This window comes from Oryx dammah, unplaced genomic scaffold, assembly GCF_014754425.2.
Source record: "Oryx dammah isolate SB20612 unplaced genomic scaffold, SCBI_Odam_1.1 HiC_scaffold_24, whole genome shotgun sequence".
In the NCBI taxonomy this organism is placed as follows: Eukaryota; Metazoa; Chordata; class Mammalia; order Artiodactyla; family Bovidae; genus Oryx; species Oryx dammah.
In genome coordinates, this window is record NW_024070208.1 from 35,290,445 (window position 1) to 35,305,182 (window position 14,738).

General features: G+C 53.4%; 1 protein-coding gene across 1 annotated transcript in view; it reads right to left on the reverse strand.

Moving 5' to 3' along the window:
* Positions 1 to 14,330, reverse strand: part of FGF9 (fibroblast growth factor 9) — a 28,843-nt gene extending 14,513 nt beyond the window's left edge. Inside the window, exons 1-2 of the mRNA XM_040266791.1 lie at positions 13,375 to 14,330; positions 4,537 to 4,640 (exon numbers count right to left, since the gene is read on the reverse strand). Of these exons, the coding sequence (XP_040122725.1) occupies positions 4,537 to 4,640; positions 13,375 to 13,651 (381 nt within the window). The 5' untranslated portion in view covers positions 13,652 to 14,330. The remainder of the gene's footprint in view (positions 1 to 4,536; positions 4,641 to 13,374) is intronic.
* Between the last annotated feature and the right edge of the window lie 408 nt (positions 14,331 to 14,738).

Sequence of the window (14,738 nt, forward strand, 5' to 3'; positions counted from 1 at the left end):
AGGCCCAGCCAGTGTGGACAGGCACCCCACGTGATGTTCTGGGCTTTAAAGTTTCTACTCAGTGGAAACACAGTCTGAATCCAGCACACCCTGGTTACTGATTACATGGACTCACATGGACCCAGCCGGGCGCACCTGTGTCTCTGGAAACGTAACAACTAACCGACGGTCCACAGGTGCCTGTGTGTGTGACCAGCGTCTCTGGCGGGTGGTGGCCACGCTCCCTTGCTCCAGCGCTGGTCTGAGTCCTTGCTTTGTCCCAGAAGCTCTGGCCCAGGAGCAAGTTACCCCACCTCTTCTCTTTCAGCCTTAACAGCTGAGCAAGGTCCCACCAGCAGAAGACCGGGGCGGCCCAGGTGGAAAACCAGGACAGTGGAGGTGGACAATGACAGCTCGGGTCACGCTATCTACGTGTGACGTACTACATGGGTGCAGGCGTGACCGGCCAAATGGCTGGGGTGATGAGCCTACGTGCCAACAGCATGCAACACACACAGCGGGGCCTTCAGGAGACAAGACTGGCTCCTAAGAGCCAAATTCAGTGGGAAAGATCAACGAGAATGAAAACTCCAGACAGAAAACAGCGGGTGCTGAAAGGGATACAAACAGGGGTCTGTCATCCTCCTCATCACGTCTTCAGGTCCCATGCTTCCCTTTCCTGCACCGTTACAGTTTTAGAGACTGTGCTGCCTCTTTTTAATGAAAATGTCAACAACTCTCATTAAAGGCAGGCTTCTTGAAACAGATTAATTGTTTTCAAGGCATTCTTTTTTAAAGAGGTATTTATTACAGTGAATTATTCTTGACACTTTGAAGTAACCCGATGATGCTCAGATGATTTAGGTTAAGACCCTAGAGGTAACGAAGCCTTACGTCTATTCTCTGTCATGAGAACAAAAGTGAGAAATGTAAACTAATACTCTAACATTTTAATTCTCTGCCTAAGTATACACTCGTGTGTGTGTGTGTGTGAGAGAGAGAGAGAGAGATCTAATAGCCTTCCTAAATCTCACCCAGGCAGGGTAGTCTAATCTTTACATTTGAAAAATTACACACCTTTCCTTTTATGCCTCCCTTTTTTGAGACTCCTATACATCCCTCAAAACCCAGTGAAATGCTGCCACCCAATTTCCCCAGGCAATTACTTAGACACTCTTCTGGATTCCCAGGATATTTGTGATTCCTCTAACATGGTGCAGTTCACACTGAACTGAATTATTTATAGGTATATTTCTCCCACCAGAGTCTGAGATACTTGCTGTGTTGTCATGCACTTAGCACAATACTGGGTGCATATTAAGTATAAATGTTTGAAGAAATGAGCAGATGAATGGACATAGGGATGAATTCAAAACAGGATTACAATAATCTAACTCTATCCCAGAAACAGAATGGCTCAGATCTTCCTTAAATCACATCATAGTATACATCAGCAATAGTTTTTCCTGTTTCCACAGTATGACAGGGTGTGTGCATGCTAAGTCACTTCAGTTGTGTTTGACTCTTTGCAACCCTATGGATCTAACCCGCCAGGCTCCTCTGTCCATGGGGATTCTCCGGGAAAGAACACTGGAGTGGGCAGCCATTCCCTTCTCCAGGGGATCTTCCCAACCCAGGGATAGAACCCACATCTCTTATGTCTCCTGCACTGGCAGTTGGGTTCTTTACAACTAGCACCATCTGGGAAGCCCTCTAACAGGGTTCAGAATCCTATATATTTTTCTGAAGAAGTATTACCCCATTCACCTCTGACCTTTTAGATCTAATACTAATATAGTCTTGGAAGGAAAAGAACCACATAAATGAAGAGAAAAAATAATCCTAAATATACTTTACATTAACTTTTGCTGCATTTACACATGCATAGATTTTATAAAAGTGATGGCTAATTCCCCAAATCTCCTGTTCATCTTCTTTCCCAATGAGATCAGTCTTTCCAAGGTTTCCTCAGTGTTTAGAAACACACCTTCTCCACTCCGCTGAGCTTCACACAACTTCATATAGGTAAACTTCTCAGCTACAGTTTCTGGCGCGCTAATAACAGAATCGCTGCCTGCTTCTCTCTCCTTCTCTCGGTCTCTTTGGGATGGAGAGGGGATGTGTGGGTTACCCCATTCTCACTGCCACACAAGGGTGATGACAACCACAGTGCAGTGTGGTTCTGGCCACCGAGGAGATAGACTCCCTCACATCTGTGTGAGGTGTGCACACAGGCAAACCAGGCAGGCAGCTCGGAAGAGGCAATCCTGCTGTGTAACATCATGGGCACACAGAGACCATCAAAAGACAGGCGGGGAAGATGGGAGTGAAGCCCGGGGAGCCCAAGGCATGAAAGGCTGAGACCCAGAGCAGAGGAGCCGTGAGGCCACCCAAGTCCAGCCCCTGTCTGGACAGGAGGAGCAGGCGGGGGCGCCTGGCATCCCAATGGCCACCACCCTCCCCAGACACCATCCTCCCCGGACACCATCCTCTCCAGCCTCTGCCCCTCCCCCAGGGATGGATGCTAGGACAACACATCACAGCGCGGCTCAGCATGGGGACAGCAGAGAGGGACATTCCCTCCAGCAGGGTCCAAGGGACACACTGACCACACAGGCAGAGACAGCCAGGGCCACACCTCGAGGGTCGGGAAGCCATGAATAAACCACAATGTTCAATCCACTGCAACCCAACGAGGACCCTCGCCAGTGCAGGCCCAGGCTGTGTGCAGAGCAACACTGAAAGGAAACCTGCAGCCCCCACCTCAACACACTAGGGAATATGGACCCACAACACACAGAGACACAACCACATCGGAAGTCTACATTCCTGGAGTGGACACATAACAAACATGGACACAACCAACATGGACACACAACCAACGTAGACACACAACCAACACAGACACACAACCACACCAGAAGTCTATGTTCCTCCAGTGGACACATAACCAACATGAACACACAACCAACACAGACACATAATCACACCAGAAGTCTACATTCCTCAGGTGAGGATGGAAACATAAAGAAGGCACTGCCGGAGCCCAGAGGACACACACGCACACACGAGATGCTGACCCGGAACTCGGGCTCCAGTGAGTAGGGAAGGTTTTGCAGAAGAGGCAGTATTGTCACCGAATCCTAAAGAAAAAAAGCTGCTTCCTGAGGCACAGGGAGGAGGGGACGGCAGGGCGGGGTGGGGGACACGACCCCACGGCCCATCAGACGACAAGTGACCAGAGAAGAGCAGGGAGGCAGACCTGAGGCACGTGGAGACAGGAGACGGCCTAGCAGAGCAGGCCTGGGCAGCAAGGTTTGCCGGGGAGAGTGAATGGAGGCAGGCGGCCACCACCTTCAGCGCAGGAGCTCAAGCAGTCTGAGTGGGAAGCGGCGGTGTCGGGGGCTGAGGGACCCTCTGTCGGCGGGAGCAGGGTGGGCACGGGGGAGGCTGGAGGAAGGAAATGAGGGGGTGGGAAAATGCGGGCCTGGTCAGCTGTCCACCGAGCAGGGCCCCAGCCTGAGGACACCTCCAGGCAAGCAAGGACACAGAGGGCAAGGGGGCTGTCCCACCTCTGCTGGGCACCTCAGGCTCTGAACCAGGCAGCGGGCCTCACAAGCCCCCAGTCAGGCCTCCCCGCCACCCCATGGTCACCAGGTCTCTGCCCCAGGGGGGGCTCAACCAGGGACACGTGGAAAGGGTGGGGGCAAGGAAGAAGGCAGACAGGCCCCTGGAGAAGCCCCCACAACGGGCCACAGCCTCGAGGACACAGGTCCATCTGCTGTGGACAGAACGTGGCCTCTGACTGCCCACTCGTCCATCCCTGCCTTCACAGCACTTCACCTTAATGCATGCTGCATAAAACAACATAACATATATGGGCGACACTTTACACAACTTTTAAACAACTTGACATGAGGCACTGAGATCTACACTCAGAAAACTCTGAAGACCACAATTCCAGGTGCCCGGCAAGCTGCAGGGAGTGCTCTCTGCCTCCACAGGGAGCTTCCAACCCACTGGAGACAGGAAGGAAGACATAATAGAAAAGAAACTCATAATACTTACAAATAATTATTATATTTTTCTATTTCTTTTCGCCTACAAGAATATCTGACAGTAATTTCCATCTCCCTTGTCTCTACATAATGAAAATCTTATGTAGCTCAGAAAAAGGGCTGATACTCACTGCATGGTCTATTTCTAGTTTTAATTACAATGCTTGCCAAAGCTGGGGAGAGATCATTTCAATTCATTTCAAAAATAACTCCCATTCAATACCAGAAGATGGGATTTTTCACAGTTTTGAATTTTTTATTTACTGGGTAATGAAAATGGCTCAGCATATAAATAAAGCGTTTGCTTTAGAAACTTTGGTCTAGTGAAGATTCAGGGCTGACATCTATTCATAACAATGAAGTGGTTTTCTTCAAAAAGTGAAAGCCTACACTCCCCTTCCCACCATCACCAGTTTCATTTCTATTTATAACCTCGAGAAAGAGTGGTTCCCAGCAAACGTGAGTCAGGGAGGCTGGCGAGGTGGCCCGCTGCACTTACCGATCCATATAGCTCCCCCTTCTCATTCATGCCGAGGTAGAGTCCACTGTCCACGCCACGGATGCTGACCAGACCCACGGCTATACTGATGAATTCCAGGATCCCTGCAAGACCGAGACAGAGGGACACAGGTCAGGGCCTGGAGCACTGCCCACCATGCATCCACAAGCCCGGGAGCACTGAAGAGGAGCACTTACTCAGGAGTCATCTTCTCTTAAAACTACTGCCCCAAAGAATTGATTTTTCCACTAGATCTTAGCTTCTAGTTATGAGACAAAAACACTTATCAACATGACACATAACCAAAAAAAAAGGTTTTAAATAAAAAGCTAGCATTTATTTTCTTTTAAACTTTTTATTTTATTTTATGTTGGAATATAGCTGATTAGCAATGTTTTGATAGCTTCAGGTGGACAGCAAAGGGATTCAGCCATACATATACATACATCCATTCTCCCCTACACTCCCCTCCCATCCAGGTTGCTACATAACACTGAGCAGAGTTCCATGTGCTGTACAGGAGGTCCCTGTTAGTTATCCATTTTAACTACAGCCGTGTGGACATGTCCATCCCCAACTCCCCACCAACTATCCCTTCCTCCTAATCTTCCCCTCAATCTTCCCCCACCCTCATAACCATAAGTTCATTCTCTAAGAAAAAACCTGGTATTTACATAGATATGGTAAGAAATGACAGGTCAGATAAGCCAGTGTACATGTTCTAAGTTACATGAGTATAATGTAAGAGAAAATTTACTTCTACTTTAAAACTGTGAAATGAAGTATCCGTGTATGGGCATGGATTGGAAAAAAGTTCTATTCAGAGAGAAGTCTACGTCTCTTCAAGTAAGAATGGAGATGCCAACCAAAGACTTGTCTGGTTTACATTGAAAATTATCCGGCTCTCTCTATCCAGTATAACTGTATTATGCTCCATCTGGAAAACTAAAAGGCCTACATCCCAAATATTTCTGCTTAAATCAAGTATTGATTTTTCTTTGTGCTTATCTAAGCCGCAAAGAGATAGTTAAGCAATTAAGATAACACAATATTTGGAGGAAAAAAAAAAAGCTCATTCCAAAAAAATGCTCTTGATTTAAAATAGGCATGGATTACTATAACCCAAAATCAAATCAACATAACAATCTTATTTCCTTCTTTCCTCTTGCTTACCTCACTAAGAATAATATTGCCTAAGCTGGGCATAAATCCAGAATTTTATAGTCACACAACAGCAGCTCTAGGTTCCATAACAATAGTGTTGTTTTAACATGATTATCCAATGGCATTTTGGGACAATAGTAAGACACTCATGCTCAGCCATTTTCTCATTTTGTATTAAAGTGCTACATTCTGTGTAAACCTTGCATTAACACATACCAAATACTGAGCTGTTTTAGAAATATCTGCAAATATTAAAGTAATTTACTTACATTTAAAAAGTTTAGAAAAAAATAGGGATAACTCTGCGCTACAGTCAGTCTCCTGTGACTTGTAAAAAAGCACTTACATGGATTTTTAAACAATTAATTTTGCAACCCTCACAAAACAGACTGTGCAGCAATCATAGCAAGACATGGAGTACATAAATCTAATAAAGCAAAGGCTCAAGGTGATGGACAGAGAGAGAGAGACTGCTTATAAAAGGGTGTTCCTAGTCCTGTTATAAGCACAAAATGTAACAAATTCTTTGAGCTTAGTTTACAGACTGTCCATCTGAACCTGCAAAAAAAAAAAAAAAACACAAAGTATGTATTTTAACAGAATGTGAAATAACGTGTGGGAAAATATGATGAGAAATTGCCTTCTGAATCTGATAACCGATGAGTCTCGAATGAAAAACACATCTGAAATAAGTTCATTAATCAGCCATTCCCTACCTCACAAAGCAAATGGGAAGACAAATAAGGCAATATTTCCATGAGAGTCAGTTCATGTGAGATGCACGCCCTTATTGATGAATCATTTTATTTCATTATGCCACATCCAACTCTTAGGATTAAAAATAACTTACACTGTGGCATTTTATTACTAAAAGAGTCACATACTAATGTGTCTCTTCTTAGCTACCTGAAAACACACACTATAAATCATAGTAATCCTGAAATAGGATAAGGACTTCATTAAGGTCCAATTTTCATTGTAAAATGGAAACATTTTGTCCCATTGCAGCTGAACAATTTAATACAGTATGTCAACTGAAAGTCATAAAACTAAAAGATACTTGCACCTTCTAAGAGGGTATTTAATGATCTTTGCTTTCCCTAACATGAGGCAGCTCTGAGAGAACTAATAACAGCTATCAACCAACATTGCCCATCAGCCCCAACAAAACCTAAGTACACGAGCTCTGACAAAGCCATGTGCCTGGCTGGTCTACAGGACAGCAGAAGCACCAGTCTCATCAGTGACAACCCAAACAGCCGGGGTCCTTCAGCATCTAGTGTGTGCCCAGTGAGAGGCCTGCCACTCGGGCCACATAACAGCCCAAGGCATCATCACATGAGAGCCCTCAGATGACATATGGGGACACTAGGCTTAAGGACAACCTCTCCGGGAGCAATCAGACTCCAAGGCCGAGGTCCTTACTGACCATGCACATCTTCCCATCAGCTTTACCTTTCCTCAAAAGTCTGGGATTTCTGTACCACTTTTTTTTTATTAACTTATTTTAATTGGAGGCTAATTACAATATTGTAGCAGTTTTTGCTATACATTGACATGAATCAGCCATGAGTATACATGTGTTCCCCATCCTGAACCCCCTCCCACCTCCTTCCCCATCCCATCCCTCAGGGTCATCCCAGTACACCAGCCCTGAGCACCCTGTCTCATGCATTGAACCTGGACTGGTGATCCATTTCCCGTATGATAATATACATGTTTCAATGCTGTTCTCTCAAATCATCCCATCCTTGCCTTCTCTCACAGAGTCCAAAAGTCGTTCTTTACATCTGTGTCTCTTTTGCTGTCTCACATACAGGGTTATCGTTACCATCTTTCTAAATTTCATGTATATGCGTTAATATACTATATTGGTGTTTTTCTTTCTGACTTCCTTCACTCTGTATAACAGGCTCCAGTTTCATCCACCTCATTAGAACTGATTCAAATGCATTCTTTTTAATAGCTGAGTAATATTCCACTGTGTATATGTACCACAGCTTTCTTATCCATTCGTCTGCTTATATATATGGTCATTCCCTCACTAGTGAAATGGAAGATGTTGGCGAGATGAGGCTTGGCCAAGCCAGCACTCAGGACAAGCAGCAGCAGAGGAAATGAAGAGCAGGTGGGCTCCTGTGTCTGCACTCTCTTCACACAGGATGTGGGAAGGTGGGCAGCTCCGCCTGTTAACATACTGATTTTGTGCACACACAACGTAAGTTCTGAAATGATTATTACACATTTTGGAAATGAAAGTGGTAAGAGATCAATCTTGTTATCTCCCGGCATCAATAAGACATGTACTCATTCATTAAATCAACAAACTAAGGAGTAAGCCAATGGGCATGCCCGGTGGTTCAGCAGTAAAGAATCTGCCTGCCAAGACAAGAGATGTGGGTTTGAACCCTGGGTCTGGAAGATCCCTGGAGAAGAAAATAGCAACCCACTCCAGTGTTCTTGCCTGGGAAATTCCATGGACAGAGGAGCCTGGAGGGCTACATCCACGGGATCACAAAGGAGTCAGACACCAGTGAGCAACTGAACAACAACAAATTGTAAGCCACGCACCACAGCAAGGACTAGACTATGACCTCAAAGAGCTTCCCATCTAGTGGGCAGAAGGACAGACAACCAGGTAAGTGTAATAACAATGGGGGAGATGCAATGAGAGGTGGGTATTCCTGGTAGGCAGGCAACTCACTCAGGCTGGGAAAGGGGAGTCTGGGGTGCTTCCAAGGGTTAAGACCAGAGACAAGTCTTCAAGGAGAGAGACTCCAGATGAGAAGGAGCTACATCTAGGGACCCCAGATGAAAAGGATGTCATCACCTCAAACTAGCATCCTGAGCTCTGCAGCCCCTTAAGATGCAGAGACCTCAAAAAAACAGCCCAGCTTTTCATGAGGTCATCTCGTGATCTGAGGGCAAACAGAATCTAGAACATCTGAGTCACAGCTGCTCCCCCACATGCAGAGCTCATCAGAGCTACAAGGCCAGGAAGACCTGGCAACATGGCAACAAGCCCCTGCCCCACCCAGACTGGAATCCTTGACATTCCTGGTACTATCCTGTCCACCAGGAACTCCAGAACCTCCAGCAGGTAGGTTACCCTCTCTCCGGACCCAAGCCAGTGCCAAGCATGTGCTTCGGACTGCACTTATCTGAGCGGGGATGCCCCCCTCCATGGCTGTTTCCACCAGCATGAGACACAGGGTGCGGTGTGGCTGTTGGCTCAGGAAGAACCTGGGGAGAAAGCTTCTGTGTAGACACAGAAGGGCAAGAAGGAAAGAACTAGGAAGAGTAGAAAGGAGGGAGGGAGGGAGTGGCCCGTCTCTCTTAGGCAGTGCAGAAGGGCCACAGCCATAGGCACTGATGGAGTGACCTGGGCAGCCGAGCTCCGTGATGGTGGCATCTAGCTGGGCCCTTCCATAGCAGGCAAGCACTCCCATGAGGATGCAGTCCCCAGGGCCCAGGAGGCCTGGTGGGGTCTGACAGGGCCCACAGTCATCTGTGGTCCACAAGAGGCCAGGTCAGTTTCTGAACCCCTTCAGGAAAATGATCTCGGCACAGTATCCCCTTGACCCCAGACTCACCAGGTAAGTCATGTTCGGCTCCAGGCTCTGTTCACATGGACCATTACCCCAAAGCTGGCCTTGCTCCCAGGAGGCCCTCAGCCCTGGGCCGCACCTCCACTGGCCCTGCGAAGTGCGTGGGCCATGTGAAACAACTCTCCAGCCTAAAAGCCCCCAACACTTAACAGACCTGCATTCTTCAGACAAGAATGTATGCAGTCTGTGGAGAGAGGCACCAGGGCAGGCTTTCTAAAATAGATTAACCTCCCCCCTCCAGCCCCCTGCTTGGGGAGAACCACACACCAGGGCTGCCAGATCAGTCATCTCAGAGCCTGAGGCCTTGAGCAAAGCCCAGGTTCATTTGGGAAATGACTAGCTGAACGGGAGCCACTACCTCACCGATTTTTCCAGAATCTGGGCCTATCCTGAGAACAGCATCCTTTCCCTGACTGAGATACGAAAGAACAGATACACAGAACTAAGTCGTTTCAATCGAGACCCTTGGAAATAGGATTGTTTAACCTGTCTTTTTAAAGCACGGCTCTTGATCATATTTCTACCCTCTGGCACTACTACTACACCTGACTCCGGACCGGCCGCCTCAAGGCCCCGGCGAGGACCAGCCGGCTCCGCACCAGGCTGGGTCACCCGGCTCGGGTTCCGCGTGCCAAGTCAAATAGCGGATCAGGCCCCAGGCTCCCTGTTTTTATTATCCGCATTACCATTTCCTCCACTGATTTTTCTGCTCACTTTTTCCGTCCAGCACTATTAGGGAACGAACCGGCTGGTTCCCCTGGGCCTATCACCCCAGATGGGATCCCGGGTCCCCTTCTCCGGGCCTGGCCTCCGCGCCTGGCCTCCGCGCCAAGCCAGCGCCCCCCACCCGGGGAAAACAAAGGGCCCCCGCGGCCCCCGGGCCCGCGTCGCGGCCGCACAGCTCCCGCAGGCACAGCCGCAAGGCTCCCCGCCCCCCGCCCGCACTGCTGATGCTGTGTCACCGCCGCAGCCGCAGTCACCTGCGTGGGGGCGCAGGGGGGCGTCTCTCCCGCTTCCTCTGCCATTTCCCGTGGCAGGTGGAAAACGCACCTTCTGTTTTAACCGAGGTGCAAGCCCCCTTGGCCCCCTACCCACAGCTCCTCTCCTCTAGAGGCTCGGAAGAGAAACCGGGGGTGCACTCGAGGTCCCCAGGGCGCGGCTGGGGGGCTGCGCGCGGGGGAGACGAGGGGGTCCTAGGTGCTGCGGACGGGGCGAGGTGGGCGCCAGGTGTGCTGGCCGCGGCCCCCCCGCCCCGCGCAGGGTCCTAGCGCCCACGCGCCCCCGGGCGGGGCCCGGAGCCAGGGTGGGCGGCCGGCGCCGCGCCGCGGACATTGCTGACACTGAACCTACCGCGGCGGGAGGCCGCGGTGCTGACGGCTCCTGTGGGGGCTTCTCCGCGCCGCCCCCGGATGGAAGCCGCAAGAAGCTGGCCGCCGCGCCCTCCCTCCCCGCCCCCACCGCGCGTGCAGCCCGCTCCGCCGCATCCGAACCCGGCGCGGGCGCGCCCCTCCCCCGCCGCCCGCTGCGGCCGACCCCAGCCCCGGGCCCCCACCCCGCCCAGCCCCGGGCCCCGGCTTCCGCTGCCCGGCCCCCCAGCCAGCGCCGCCCCCAGCTGCCCGCCGGCCGCGCGGGCGGACGGGGAGAGGACGCGTCACCTCCGGGATTGGGGGCGGGGGTGCCGAGGCCGCGTTTTGTTTTACGGTCTCCGTGCAGCCGCCGGGCCCGCGTCCTTGTCGGCTGACCCCGGAGCGCGCCTCTCGGCCGCTCCCCCACCCCATTCCGGCCCCCGGCCCCCTCCGTCCACCCCGGTCCCTCGCTGTCCCCGAGGCAGAGGCACTGGATTCCTAATGACCGGGTTGCGTGTAGCGAACGTCCTACCCGAAAGGTGACTGCGTTTAAAAAAAACAAAAAAAAGCGCAAGGAGAGGAGGAGAAGCCCCAAGCGGAGCCTCCCGGTCTCCCTTGGCGGGCTCGGCTCCTCCGCACCGGAGGTCGCCGGCCGCAAGCGGGAGCCCATGGCGGGCTCCCCAGGCGGAGAGGGGCGGCGGGTCCGCAACAATGGCACGCGGCCCCCTGCCTACGCCGCCCTTTGTCCCCTCTCTCTCCCCCGCGGCCCCGGCCCTGCCGGCTGGCTCGACCCACCTCCGGCGCCGCGAGCCCACCTCTCCGGGACCCGGCTGTGCGCTCCGAAGGACGGAGAGGGGTCCGAGACGGGACAGGACTCCGGGGCCTCGGCCCCGCCGCGCGCGCCTCCGGCGGCTCCCGCCCCACGCGCGGCCACGCTGCTCCCGGCGGCGGCCCGATCCGCTGGACCCGCGTTCTCACGCCGCGAGCGCTGTGACGCGGCCCCGGGCTCAAGGAGCCCGATCCGTAAATGCGGCCGGAGCGCGCCCGGGCCCGGCGCCCCGGACTCGGCGGTCCCAGCAGCCCAGGGCGCGCGGGGCGGGGGCGAGCCGCCGAACCCGAGCGCGTCTAGGACCGCGCGGAGCAGGCCGGCGGCAGCCGAGTGCGCGCGGGGCCCGGGCAGCCGAGTGGCACCTGCCGGCCGGCGCGCGGGGGCCCGGGCTGGGCGCTACGTCCCCGCACCGGGCCGCCTGCCCTGGTCCGGAGCGCGGCGCGAGCGCTGGCGGCCTGGGGGCAGCCGAGGTGAGAGGTGAGCGCTTGCGCGAAGTTTCGTCCTCGTTCCGCAGCGGCCAGAGCCGCCTCCACTTCTCGATCTTCCTCTGGGTAACTGGAGACTGCAAAGCGGACGGGGGCGCGGGAGCGGGGCGGGGGGGACCCTGAGCCGTCTCCCTGGTGGGTCCCTCCGGGCTGAGGCTCGGGGAGGGAGGACAGAGGCAGGAAACCCCGGGGCCGGCCCATCTCAGGCCCGGGCCGGCCTCACCTCGGCCATCGTCTGCAGCCCACGAGCTACACGGACAGTTCAGACCGTGCTCAGCATCTGGCGTGAAGCTTGACGAAGAGAAAGCACCATAGGACTTTGCTTTTACGACCTAGTTTAAGTTGTCAGGTGGGTTCGCTCAATAAGTTAACTCCTTCCAACAGTCCGGTTGCCCAAACGCCGCTACCTCCCCCACCCCAACCCCAGCTTTATTTTGTAAGTATGGGGGGAAAAAAAAACAGGAGAAGCCCCTCCACCCACCACCCCCGGGGCGCTGCCGTCGGGCCCGGCGGCTCAGCGGGCACGTGTGTGCAGTCATTAGAGCGGACGGTCTCCAGCCTCCGGGGTCTGCAGCCCTCGTGCTGAGTCACAGACATCCTCCTCCGGAGATGAAGCGCTAGGAATGCCCTTTAAAATTTGCTCTCCGCTTTTGCACGCGCGCACACACGCACACCAGAGGCACCCAGGAATCCTACACAGGGCTGCGCGCGGTGGGAACTGGACAGAGCACAGGGCATGAGTCTATGGCTGGAAGGACAAACGACCCTGGACAGGGCCCTGCCCCTGCCCGAGTCCGTCCCCCAACCCCCCTGCGCCCTGCCCCTGCAGCCCCGGAGTCTGAAATACGACTTCAGTCTCTCCTCCCCCGAAACAATCTGCAACCTTCGCCTAAAGCGCCCCAGTCCCTCTCGGTGGGAATCAGCAATACGCTTCATTTACAATTTAAGCAGGACACTTTTTGGAGGAATAAAGGGAAGGGGCAAAAACTTCATTTGGCAGGAGATGGTAAGCATTGCCTTGAGCAAAATGCGTTTTAAGTTCTCCGTAGTTAATGATTAAAGCTTGAAACTCGTGGAATCACTCCATTCAAAAGAAACTTCCTAAACCCGATCTTGCCCGCCTATATGATGCAAAAGAACTAGGGGTATGTGTTATATTTATAAATCATGCCCTCCTTAAAAAAAAAAAAAAAAAAAGCCTTCCAGTGTAGACCCGGCATCAGTGCCAGCAGCAGGTCTGCAATTCCGGAGGCTTTTTTCTCCCCTGAAGCGAATGAGACCAAGTCAGTCCGAGACCAAGGGAGGCAGACCCCTTCCCGCATCCCCCGCCCGCGCCCGGCCGCCTTCTGGGTAGCTGCGGTCCGAGCCTGCCAGCTCGGGCCCTCAAGGGTTAACGATGCACCTACCGAACCGGCTGTGGTCCTTCCTGGTTCCCTGGATAGTACCGTTGGGGAAGATTTCTAAGTGAAATCCAGTCCTGCAGTACAGCTGCCTCCGCCTGAGAATCCCCTTTAAGTGATCCAAGTCCGTGACCGCGGGTCCCCTGGGAAGCCCCCCTGCTTCGGACTGACCCAGGTGGTCACTTAGCAAGACCGGGCTGTCCACCGGCAACACCGGCCCGTTCCCGAACGGCACCGCATCCTGCACGCCGAAATAGTTCCCAACTTCACCCAGGGGAGCCATCGGCAGAGTCGGCAGGCGTTCCGTGCACAGCGATAAACAATGATGATGGTGCCAACCCAGGAGGTACTCGGCGAGGTAAATCCAACTCCCGTCCCTCACTGCAGTTGCAGAGAGAAGAAAAGAAAAAGAAAAAAGGTCCTTTTCTTCAATCCATGAAATGCCTCAATAAAAGTAACCTGCCGTTTCGCTGGCTCAGGTTCAAGGTCAAACCGCGGATAGTCTAAGCAAGCACCACTTTATACTCGCACACTGACATATTGATAAACGTATCTATGTATCTCTCCACACAGATCCCCAGCTCTCGGCAGGCACGCAGGTCTTCATCTCATCCGACCGTAGGGAGGGAAAAAAATCCGGAGTTTCTCCATTAGGCTTGCGACCAGAATGACCATAGCAACTTAAATGCCTAGGCGTTATTATAGGGGTTTTTAAGATGCACGGGCTACGTCAGAATTTACGGATCCTGACTCCAGGAAGGCATGCGCTGTTTTTACTCTAACCGACTCTGCAGACATCAGCAGGAATCCTTCAAGGGAGGGGAAAAAAATCTCACGTTGGTGGCGGCGACGAATCTGCAGCCCCGTCCCCTCCTCCAAAAATGAGAAGGATGATAATAAAACAAAAAGAAGGGAAAACTTTAGGCGTCCAAGGCTGGTGTCCAGAGTCCTCCGGGGGCTCGGCTGGCGTCCATCGGCCGGGCGCGGGCGGCGGGCGGCGGCGGCGGCGGGAGCGAGGGGCGCCGCGGCAGGACCCGCGTGCCGCCGGCGGCCGCGAACAGGTGTCGCCGGGGCGCGGGGCGAGGTGGCCGGAGCGCTCCTCCTGCGCAGCCCCGCGGCGCGCAGAGTGGCGCAGGCGGCGGCATTGGGCCGGGTTTAAGGTAGCGCCGCGCCGCCCGCGCTCCCCGCGGTCCTAGCGCCCGCCGCGCCCTCGGCGCTGCGGCAGGCCCCGCGCCGGGCGCCGAAGCGCGGGGACCCGGGGACGCCCCGAGCCCCCGGTCTCACAAAGGAAGCGCGAGGCCGCGGGCCCCTGCGCCCCTGCGGCCGAGGCGCTCACGCGGAGTCGCAGCCGCGAAGCTAACCCCTCGTTC